Below are 11,414 nucleotides of genomic sequence, written 5' to 3'. Positions count from 1 at the left end.
CGGAGGACAGCTATCACCCACTCCACCCCCCAGGGACAAGGAGAAGCCCGCCCAGAGGGGAGGGGATGCAAAAGAGCTGCCAGCCTGCTAAGCCCTCAGCAAACAGGACACCAGGAAGCCGTGAAGACAAAGCTGGAGAGTCTCATCAGCCACATGTGAGGCTGGAGAAGCTCCGCTGTGAGACTTGCTGCCTTTTTTTCATCCTTCCTTCCGCCTTCCCTGACCAGAAAGAAGGGAATGTCCTGAAAAGCAACTGCACATACACCTGTTGACGCGGGCCTCACAAGCATCCTGTGAACCCTTATGCCTTTATTACTGCTTCAGGAAGAGACAGTTACCTGGTGGCCTAGTGACTGGGATTTCGCTATGAAAGTCTGGGTTCGATCCCTGGTCAGGGAATCAACCTTCAAGCCTCAAGGCCTGGCCAAAATACACACACAAAAAAAGAAAACAAACCAGAAAGGCAAATCTGCAAAGAGCCAGAATTTAGAAGTCATGCTGAATGTGAAATTCAAGCTATCTAGGAGAACTGTAATTTACATGGCAAGGTCACAGGTGATGTGAAAAAGCGGTATGAAGTACCCTTTGCACCAAAGGAAAGATGAAATTTCCATAAAGACAGTGAAAACATTGGAGCTTTCTTCCACATCTGAGTTCATAGATTCCTGCATTTTCCCCACAGACACCAGGTTAAAACCACAAAGTGACCCTCCTGTGTGGACTGTGGCAAATGTATGCTGAGTGAGTCAATGGGTGAATGAGTGATTGAGTGGCTTCCCCAAGCCCCTGCACACTCAGAGAATCCTGGAATTGAGCCTGGACAGCTCAGGCTCCCTGGATGGCCTTGCAGCAGAGAGCCGGGGGGCGGGGGGCCTCTGGGAGCCCCGAATCCTCAGAGATTATGGGATTGGCTGGGGTCTGCACAGGCAGGCCCTGCATCCTGTCAGAATCACCCAGCCCTGGGGTGTCGGACCCTCTCCTGCCTCCTCCTGCAGCTCTGCTCAGTGAGCTCCGCCCCGGAGGCCTCGTCCCCACGAGCTCAGAAGGCTTTGTTCGCATTCCCAACCAAGGAGCACCCTGGACCCACGGTAGCTGCAAAAGTTGGATTTATTGGTGGATTCTGATTCAGGACTGCAGTCAGGTCCCTACCGCCTTGTGCCCACCACCAGGCAGATGGCCTTGGCAGGGTAACCCACGGCCCAGCCCTGTGGACCCAGAGGGGTCATTTCTCTTTGGTTGAGGTGCTATTTGCCTTAGAATGAAGGATAATCCCATTCAAAGCCAATGCTGGTAATGCCCAGAGGTCGGTAGTGGCCGTAGACTCTGGTGAGCACCTTGTCACTCTCATCAGGGAAGACAATAAAGGTGTTGCCAACATCCTTCCCAAATGGGTACGAGTACCCTCGGTCCGTGTATATGACCAAGTAGCGGAGGAAACTCCTATAGGAGCCATAAATTCCTATAATGTGTTCTTCCTGCTGTAGAATGATTTCCTGAAGTGTCCCACCTGGGGCTCCGTATTTCTCACTCCAGGAAGAGCCATATCTCACCTGGACACTGAGAAGAAGGGGGAGTTTTGAAGGTCCAGGATCTGGGTGACCCCCAAATCCCCAATCCTCTAAACATCACCCCCCATGTCCAGTAAGGACAGCCTGTCACTGCAGCATAAGTCCCTGACATGTAACTTTGGTGCAGAGACAGGCTTCCTGGTCTCAACCCCTGCTCTGCCATTTTCAGACTCTGTGATTCGGGGCTTGTTGACCAGCCTCTCCTGGACTGATTTGGGGGAGCAGTCACTGAGATCTTTCATCAGGAGAGCTCCCCAAGGTGCACAGTCACTAGGACCCTCAGGAGGTACAGCTGGTCTCCTGGCTCAGAGCAGGGAGCTGACCCCGGGCCCAGCATTTGGAGCCCCAGTCACTGCACCAGACCAGGTGGAGGTCCCAGGAGCAGGTGACACGTCTCTGTGACCTTCCCCCACCTCAGTGTCCACCCCAGAGTGTCCCCCCCTCACAAGGCCCCGCCCATACTCTGGCCCCGCCCACACTCTGGCCACCATGGTGCCTGCTGCTCTGGCCCATTCCCTCTCTCCAGGTCCCTGGGACCCTGTAAATGCACAGCAAATATCTACCCCAGGCCTGGAGCATAGTTCCCATCCCAACATGAGAGGAAGACCCTGGGCTTGCTGCCTCTACACGTCTAGTGTTCAATCAGTGGTCCACTCTCACCCTCCTTCCTTTTCTCTTTGACCCAAACCTGGGCAGAACTTCTGCTTTCCCATTGGCAGTCTCAAACAGAGAAACCATTTCTGGTTGAGCTGAGTTAGGGTTGAAAGGAGACAGTGGGGAGAAGCACCCCTCCCTTTCGGGCATCCCAGGAAGCAGAGGCCTGACTTGCAGGAGGAGAGATGAGCGGACAGGGCTGGGGTGCAGGGGAGGAAAGAGCAGAGGAAGAGGACAGACAGAAGGTGCCGGCTGGGGGCTCCAGGACCCCAAGGCCTCAGCTGACTCAGGAGACATCAGGGCCCCAGTGAGGGTGCTGGGAGGAGGGGCCAGCCCCCTTCCCAGGTTCCCAAGACTGGGGCAGGGGCTGGGACACAGTGAGGGGCTCCCGGGCCCTGCTCAACTCACCTCTTGATTAGGCCCAGAGGACCTATGAACACTCGAATCCCAGTGATATTGTTTTGGAAGTCTCTAGAGGTACTGAAATAGGTACCTCCTCCAGGTCCATACACCTCTATTAGATGAAAGAACCAGGTGGGGAAGAGAAAAAATAAACACACAGTGACATTGGCTATTTCTGCCCAGAGGAGGACACATCCCCTCCAGATGAGGGGACAGGCCTGAGAGCAGAGTCTGTCTGTGACAAGGGCTGGCCCAGACCCCAGCCCTGGACAGAGGGAGGAGGGTGAGAGGGGCCCTCCAGGGGGGTGGGCTGGGGGAATACCCAGCCAGACTTACGCTGTGCCCAGCAGGTGGGGCTCCACAGGAGGGCGAAGGTCAGCCACAGCAGCATGGTTTCTGGCTGGAGAGTCAAGGGCTCCTGGGGAGAAGAGGACAGGCCATCCCATCTCAGAGAGGGGCCTCCCATGACCTCGCAGGCCCAAGCATGGCGGGGGGCGGGGCCTTACCTGGCCTGCAGAGTCCTGTGGTCCCGTCCTGATTCTGGGAGTCTTTTGGTACCTGGCTGTCCTCCACTGGGCCTTCTATACCCTCCTGGGCCCTGTGGGCCCCCCCTCCAGAAGGAAGGAGCAAAGGGGTCAGCAGGGGGCAGGAAGGAGCTGGTGGGGGATCTTCCTGGGGGAATCCCCAGAGCCATCCAGGGGAGGCTCCCGGATGTGCTCTGTGGTTGTCTTGGCCCCGCAGCCTACACAAATACAAGGAGACAATGACAGGTATTTTGCTCTCACCTCTGGGCCTCTCTTCTGGGACCCTGCACTTGACCTTGACTTCAGAGGTGGGGTAGGTGTCCTGAGAGCCCTTCCCAGTTGACCAAATAGAGTCAACCTCACAGGGGTGCTTCAGGGTAGCTGCCCGCAGAGCTTCATGGGGCCCAGGGCTCCTGCCTGATGTTGAACCCGGTTCAGGGTCCGGAACCCCCACGTGATGACAAGGAGAAGGGGCGCAGATAGTGGCCTGGCATATGCACAGCCTCACTGGGGAAGAGCTGGCTGCCAGGAACCGGGGACTCCGGCTTCATCGGGATGGTAGTGCCGGAGGCTTGGTGGCGGGGTGGAGACCCTGTCTAGCTGCCACCTCCCTTACTTTCATCATGACCCGGGGCCAGGGGTCAGCACACTGCGATCCACAGGCCAAGTCCCACCTGCCATCGCTTGTTACACAATCCGTGAGCTAAGAACACACTTGACATTTTAAATGATTAGTAAAAATTCAGAAGAATAATGTGAGATTTGAAAAGTTCATTAAATGTCAACGCCATTGCCAATAAGCAAGTGTTACCACCCTTTTGGGTTTCCCTACAGGCTCAGCGGTAAAAAAGCCGCCTGCAATGCAGGAGACACAGACATGGCTTCGATCCCTGAGTCAAGAAGTTCCCCTGGAGGAGGGCATGGCAACCCACTCCAGAATTCTTGCCTGGAGAATCCCATGGAGTGAGGAACCTTGTGGGCTACAGTCCACGGGGTCACAAAGAGTCGGACACAACCGAGCAACTCAGCACACATGGAGCAGACAGCAGCTTTGTCCAGAAGCTGGCCCCTCCTTCTGGGCCTGCACTGGTCCCCCTGGACAGGTTCCTTAGGGTTCAGGCCCCCCCTGACTCCTGTGGCAAACGTGAGGCCCTCACCTGTCCTCCAGAGTGCCGCACAGGCCCCCAGAGGCCTCCAGCCCCGTGATGCCTCTGGGGAAGGGCAGGGCTAGCCGACTGCAAGGGGCAGAGAAGCCCTCCTGGGGCCTGGATCCTCCTGGGGAGGTGGAGATGCAGGAGGCCTAGGACCCTGGCAGGTACAGCTGTTGGAGAAAGGGCCCAGAGGCGGCACAGAGGGGCTTGTGTTCCCCCTCCAGCCCAGCGCCAGGCACTTCTGCTAATGCTGCCAGTTGGGAGGCTTCATTCTCACTGCAACCTGCCAGGGTGTGAGCCTGGAAGGAGGGTCTGTCTGGCCGGGACTCCAGGAAGAGTACCTGGGGTGGGAGTTGGAGGAAGTGTTGGCTGCCGGTCTGGACAAGGAGGCAATGACATGACTTGCCTGAGGGCACTTGGGCGGCACATTATCATAGAGGGCAGGCGCATGGTTATCAGGGACACACGTGCCGTCAAAATGCATGTGTGCCACACAGGATGCACCTTCTGACATTTGCCCAGCTAGCCTCACACCCAGGAGTTTGCACTTGCCGTGCACGGTCGTGTGCACCATGCACACATATGCTGGAAGCCCGGTCCCCAGAGGAGCCCCACCCCCTCAGTCACCCTGGCCCAGTGCTGGCTCTGAGCCCACTGGGGAGATTTAACACAGGTCCTTTGTCCCGGGGATCAGAGTTGCACACAAGGGGGTTTAGGAGCATTGAAACCATAATCCCCTCTGTGTGTGTGCCCCAGATCTCAGTCTGCCAGGAGCCCAGAACAACTGGGTCCCCTTCTCCCAGCCAGGGCAGATGCTGGGCCAACTGGCTGTGGGTCGGGGGCAGGTCAGGACTAACATCCCTTGCCTCCCACCCCACTGTGCTCTGCAGCCTTAGGACAGCCGATTGAGGCCTCCGTCCCCAGCAAACTCAGAGCTGGTCAGCACCTCCCTGCGGCCCCTCAGCAGGGAGCCCCTGCCTTGCTTGCTTGTAGGCTGGATCCTGTGTCCCAAACTCAGGTTCCCGGGGCGGGGCAGGGGGTGCTGGCTCCCACAGGCGGCCTCATCTGATATCCGAGGCCCCAGGAATCAGATGGAAGATCCTGCTGAGCAGGATGGGGGAAGATCAAGAAGGGAAGGGGCATTCTGTTCCGGTCCCGAGAGAAGTCCAAAGCTGGACTTTGTGCCTGGTGGGGCTTCCCTGGTGGCTCAGACAGTAAAAAATCTGCCTGCAATGCAGGAGACCCAGGTTCCATCCCTGAGCTGGGAAGATCCCTTGGAGAAGGAAATGGCTATCCACTCCAGGATTCTTGTCTGGAGAATCCCACGGACCGAGAAGCCCGGCGGGCTGCAGTCCATGAGGTTGCAGAGTTGGAAATGACTGAGCAACTTTCCCTCGCTTGCCTTTGGGGGGCTGTTGCCACACCAGCTGACTCCCTCCGAAAAGACAACTTGGCTGTGCATTTCTGAAGCTCTCGATTCTCCCCCTTTCAGGTCAGTTCAGTTCAGTTCAGTCCAGTTCAGTCGCTCAGTCGTGTCCGACTCTCCGCGACCCCATGAATCACAGCACGCCAGGCCTCCCTGTCCATCACCAACTCCCGGAGTTCACTCAAACTCACGTCCACACAGTCTCCCCCTTTACTCACTCCTTAAAAATCTCACTGAATGCTCTAAGCAAAACATTTTTCTCCAGCTTTCTGCAGAGAAACTCAGTACTTTCAATGGAATGCCTGGGAGCCCGGCCAAACGCTTTTGTCTAATCTTATATGTGATTAAAGTACCATAGTGCAAGTGCTGAAAATAAAATGACCTCCACCCAAGGGTCAGGTTGACAGAGGCAAGATCTCCAGGTTCAATTCCCTGAGGCTGCCCTGACACAAGTGCTTTTCACCTGGTGTGTCAGTCAGCCTGGGCTGCTGTAACCAATACTGTAGACTGGGAGGAGGGGGAGGGGCTCAAGCAACAGAGGTTTACTTCTCACAGTTCTGGAGGCTGGAAGTCCAAGATCAAGGCTCCAATGGACTCAGTTCTTGGTGAGGGCTTGCTTTCTGGTCCAACCCACTGCAGGGAGTTAACCAAACAGACTGAGGCTTTCTGAGAGCCTCTCATGAACCCAAGATCCACTGTATCCTGCCTACAAACCCCCAGACCCATATCAATGCAAGCCCATCTGCCTACCTCTCTTTTTTTAATATAATTAAATTTTTATTTTTGTCTGTTCCAGGTCTTCATTGTTGTGCGCTGGCTTTCTCTGGTTGCGACAAGTCAGGGCTACTCTGTAGCTGCGCGTGGGCTTCTCGTTGCGGTGGCTTCTCTCGTTGTGGAGCACGGGCCCTAGGCGTGCAGGCTTCAGAAGGTGTGGTGCGTGGGCTCGGTAGTTGTGACTCACAGGCTTAGTTGCTCCCTGGCATGAGGTTTTCCCGGACCAGGCATCGAACCAGTGTCCCCTGTAGTCGAACTGGTGTCCCCTGTAATCCCCATTACAAGGTGGATTCTTAACCACTGGGCCACCAGGGAAGTCCCTGCTTATATCTTTGAGAGGCTTCAGTTCAGTTCAGTTCAGTCACTCAGTTGTGTCCGACCCTTTGCGACCCCATGAACCGCAGCACACCAGGCCTCCCTGTCCATCACCAACTCCTGAAGTCCACCCAAACCCATGTCCATTGTGTTGGTGATGCCATCCAACCATCTCATCCTCTGTTGTCCCCTTCTCCTCCTGCCCTCAATCTTTCCCAGCATCAGGGTCTTTTCAAATGAGTCAGCTCTCCACATCAGGTGGCCAAAGTATTGGAGTTTCAGCTTCAACATCAGTCCCTCCAATGAACACCCAGGACTGATCTCCTTTAGGATGGACTGGTTGGATCTCCTTGCAGTCCAAGGGACTCTCAAGAGTCTTCTCCAGCACCACAGTTCAAAAGCATCAATTCTTCGGTGATCAGCTTTCTTCACAGTCCAACTCTCACATCCATACATGACCACTGGAAAAACCATAGCCTTGACTAGACGGACCTTTGTTGGCAAAGTAATGTCTCTGCTTTTTAGTATGCTGTCTAGGTTGGTCATAACTTTCCTTCCAAGGAGTAAGCGTCTTTTAATTTCATGGCTGCAGTCACCATCTGCAGTGATTTTGGAGCCCAGAAAAATAAAGTCAGCCACTGTTTCCACTGTTTCCCCATCTATTTGCCATGAAGTGATGGGACCAGATGCCATGATCTCTGTTTTCTGAATGTTGAGCTTTAAGCCAACTTTTTCACTCTTTTCTTTCACTTTCATCAAGAGGCTCTTTCTTTAGTTCTTCACTTTCTGCCATAAGGGTGGTGTCATCTGCATATCTGAGGTTATTGATATTTCTCCCAGAAATCTTGATTCCAGGTTGTGCTTCCTCCAGCCCAGCGTTTCTCATGATGTACTCTGCATATAAGTTAAACAAGCAGGGTGACAATATACAGCCTTGATGTACTCCTTTTCCTGTTTGGAACCAGTCTGTCGTTCCATGTCCAGTTCTAACTCTTGCTTCCTGAACTGCATACAGGTTTCTCAAGGCAGGTCGGGTGGTCTGGTATTCCCATCTCTTTCAGAATTTTCCAGTTTATTGTGATCCACACAGTCAAAGGCTTTGACATAGTCAATAAAGCAGAAATAGATGTTTTTCTGGAACTCTCTTAGAATTGCTGGGGTCCGGCATTCTTAGAGAATTACTCTGTACGTACCGTGTTGTTTTCTAGAGTTTGGAAGCGTCTCAGAGAAGCAGGTCTCCATGCTGCCCCACCACTTATCTTTCCTTCCATCTTTCTGTCCTTGAACTTATCTTTCCAAACAGATTTCTGGAACAATGTTCAAACAAAACTAGGGTTACCTCCAGATGGTGGAATTTAGGATATTTTTCTATTGTCTTCTCTGTTCTTTTTCGTACCACTTCCATTTTTAAAATAAATGCGATACGTTTTTAACCTGTAAGTTCTCAAAAGATATGAAATTGGAGGTTCCCAGGGTCAGGAACAATGTGGGGAGTAGGTTCTCTTACTTAACTGGGGTGTGTACTGAGGACCTTCTCATGACTTAAAAACCTTACAAACATGAAGCCCATTTGGCTAAAACATTGCACCCACAGAAAAGGTATCCTAAGAAATGATGAGAGGGACTTCCCTGGTGGTCCAATGACTAAGACTCCATGCTCCCAACGCAGGAGACTCAAGTTCGATCCCTGGTCAGGTAATTAGATCCCACCTGCCACAACTAAATGATCCTGCATGTCGTCAATAACACCAGTGCAGCTAAATAAATAAAGGAACAGAAATGATTGGGAAGGGGTGCCAAATTTAGTAATTAAGGCTTTCCTGAAGATATTGTTTTTAATGACAACAACTTTTCAACTATCCAACACTAGGAGACTGATTACAAGTTTGGTTCTGGTGATTTTTTTTTTAAGTTTCTTCTTTGAGCTCCTTTGGTTGACTTTTATTTTCTAACAAGAAGGCATTATTTTGATAATCATCATAAAGGTACTTTTACTTTGCTAGGAAGTCTGGTTCTGCAGAGCAATTTTCCCCATTATCTGAACATTTGCCTAAGGTAGGGGCATGATGAGCAGCCCCAGACAGGACACGTGCCAGTTCTTCAAGCCATGATCTGCTTCCCACTTTAAAAGGAAAAACAAGCCTCTTTATTAGTCAGATGACATGGTGGCTCTGCCATTGGATTCTGTAGGGGAGAGATCTCCTGGAGGTGGACAGAAAGGGAGATCCCCGTGAAGAGGGACTCTACACAGGAAACCTGGGCAGCTGGTGAATGACAATGAGGGTGAGGGCAATGGGAAGGCAGGGCCCAGAGCTGTCACAACATAGACATAAGTGCATGGAAATGAGCATTGTTTCAGGCCTCTCAATTTGCTGTATTTTCATCTACCGGCTGTATTTAGTAAAATGAAAAAATGTCAATGTTGTGCCATTCCCTCACTTCTAGATAAACACTGGGCCGGCTTGAGCAGCCAGATCTCAGCTCACTAACGCCCCCTCGTGTCAGATGGGGCACCTGGGAGGGACAGGTGTGGAAAAGAAATGAAATTATACTGGAGAAAAAGCCACCTGAGAAGGGAACTGCGAAGATTCAGCCTGGCCCTAGAGACTGTGGGGCAGCATCCACATATCCCTTAAGAAATCCCTCACAAGTGAGGGTTCTGTGATCAAGAAGTCTGGGAAACGCAACCCACTATATTTTCTCTTTCAGATTCCTGATGCATTTTAGCAAATAAAAGTCACTGAAAAGTTCTGCAACAAAAAAAAATTTCATTACTATAACTTTTATTCTGAAAAACTAATTTTTTCTTTTTTCTTTATATTTTTTATTTTTTTATTGAAGGATAATTGCTTTACAGAATTTTGTTGTTTTCTGTCAAACCTCGACATGAATCAGCCATAGGTATATCCCCTCCCTTTTGAAGCTCCCTCCCACCTCCCGCCCCATCCCACCCCTCTAGATTGATACAGAGCCCCTTTTTACATATGGTGATGTAAGTTTCCATGTTACTCTTTCCATACATCTCACCCTCTCCTCCCCTCTCCTCCCCTCTCCCCACGTCCATAAGTCTATTCTCTACGTCTGTTTCTCCATTGCTGCCCTGTAAATAAGTTCTTCAGCACCATTTTTCTAGATTCTGTATATATGCATTCAGTTCAGTTCAGTTCAGTCGCTCAGTCGTGTCCGACTCTCCGCGACCCCATGAATCACAGCACTCCAGGCCTCCCTGTCCATCACCAACTCCCGGAGTTCACTCAAACTCATCTCCACAGAGTCGGTGATGCCATCCAGCCATCTCATTCTCAGTCGTCCCCTTCTCCTCCCGCCCCCAACCTTTCCCAGCATCAGAGTCTTTTCCAGTGAGTCAACTCGTTGCATGAGGTGGCCAAAGTATTGCAGTACAATATTTATCTTTTTCTTTCTGAATCACTTCACTCTGTATAATAGGTTCTAGGTCAACAAAAAAAATTTTTTTAAAGATTTCACTTTCCCCAATGTCTGTGATCATAGGATCCTTTTACAAATGAAGTCTATTCACAGCCCTGGGAGATAACATTCCATGGAACACACGTTGGGAACCACTGCTAAAAAGAGCCATGGCTGAGGAGGGCTGGGCTGTTCCATAATGGATCCAGAGAAAGAGAAGTAAGGTGGTCATCCTGGTGCTCACGCTAGGGCCTCAGGAGCTGGGCTTTCTCTTCCTTTCAAAATCCTGCTGCTGGGTCACAGGGTGGTGATGGTGATGTTGGTGATGGTGGTGGTTGGGGTGGCAGTGGTGATGAGAGCCGAGGCATAGTGCTTATTCTGTGTTTGTTTGTTCAGTCACTCATTTGTATCTGACTCTTCTGCGACCCCATGGACTGTAGCCTGTAAGGCTCCCCTGTCCATGGGATCTCCCAGGCAAGAATACTGGAGTGAGTTGTCATTTCCTCCTCCAAGGGATCTTCCCAACCCACAGTTCGAACCAGCATCTCCTGCATTGCAGGCGAATTCTTTACCACTGAGCCACCAGGGAAACTTGCTTCTTCTATACCGGATATTGTTCTAAGCTGTTTATAAATTAACTCATTTTATTCTAACCACCTGTAGGAAAGGTACACATTTCTAGATATAAAAAATGAAGCTGAACTCATTCATAGCTGGTGGGAACACACTATTGGTACATCCAGTTTAGAAGACAGTTGGGTGTGTCTCCCAGGTCGCTGTCCAGTTAGTGACATGTTCAAATCAAAGTAACACCTTCGGGGCCACCCACAGGTCCTCCTGATGGCCTGAGGGGCTATTTCTTCAGATCAGAGGCCTCCTGAGAGGCCCACCGGTCTCAGGTGAGATTCTCAGAGGTCGATACTGAGGAGGTGAGGATGACCTGATGGCGGGCTGCAGCCTGCTTCTCCTTCTGAAGGACGGGCACCGTCACCCAGCCCAGGGCCCCCACCTGAAGCTGGGCTGCGCGCTGGGCACTGGGTGCTGGGCGCTACCTCTGGCTCTGCCCTCAGCACCTCTCAGGATTGACGTGGGAACTTCCTCTCGTGGACGGGAGGGGGTGCTGCCCGCGAACTGCAGAGCAGCCGGGGTGGGCAGAGCCAGGCAGGCACCATGT

The 11,414-nt window shown here is 52.0% G+C and overlaps 1 protein-coding gene across 1 annotated transcript; it reads right to left on the bottom strand.

Moving 5' to 3' along the window:
• Positions 1-1,128: 1,128 nt before the first annotated feature.
• Positions 1,129-3,227, bottom strand: LOC129545067 (pancreatic adenocarcinoma up-regulated factor-like). The gene is made up of 4 exons (XM_055408867.2): positions 3,131-3,227; positions 2,961-3,042; positions 2,631-2,736; positions 1,129-1,557 (listed from the first exon to the last, which is right to left on the bottom strand). Exons 2-4 carry the CDS (start codon positions 3,013-3,015, stop codon positions 1,254-1,256), a joined length of 465 nt encoding a protein of 154 aa, XP_055264842.1. The 5' UTR covers positions 3,016-3,042; positions 3,131-3,227; the 3' UTR covers positions 1,129-1,253.
• Between the last annotated feature and the right edge of the window lie 8,187 nt (positions 3,228-11,414).

This window comes from Moschus berezovskii, chromosome 27 (genome assembly GCF_049115385.1).
Source record: "Moschus berezovskii isolate FMDL1 chromosome 27, NW_MosBer_1.0, whole genome shotgun sequence".
In the NCBI taxonomy this organism is placed as follows: domain Eukaryota; kingdom Metazoa; phylum Chordata; class Mammalia; order Artiodactyla; family Moschidae; genus Moschus; species Moschus berezovskii.
The sequence above is the reverse complement of the archived record's forward strand: the minus strand, read 5'-3'. Positions and strand labels throughout refer to the sequence as shown.

What these genes read in the sequence shown, in the direction of transcription:
- LOC129545067 (XM_055408867.2), bottom strand. Translation starts at nt 3,015, where the DNA reads ATGCTGCTGTGGCTGACCTTCGCCCTCCTGTGGAGCCCCACCTGCTGG. An exon ending in CCCCACCTGCTGGGCACAGC is followed by an intron (nt 2,737 to 2,960) that starts GTAAGTCTGGCT and finishes TTCATCTAATAG; the next exon opens with AGGTGTATGGACCTGGAGGA. An exon ending in CCTCTGGGCCTAATCAAGAG is followed by an intron (nt 1,558 to 2,630) that starts GTGAGTTGAGCA and finishes CCTTCTTCTCAG; the next exon opens with TGTCCAGGTGAGATATGGCT.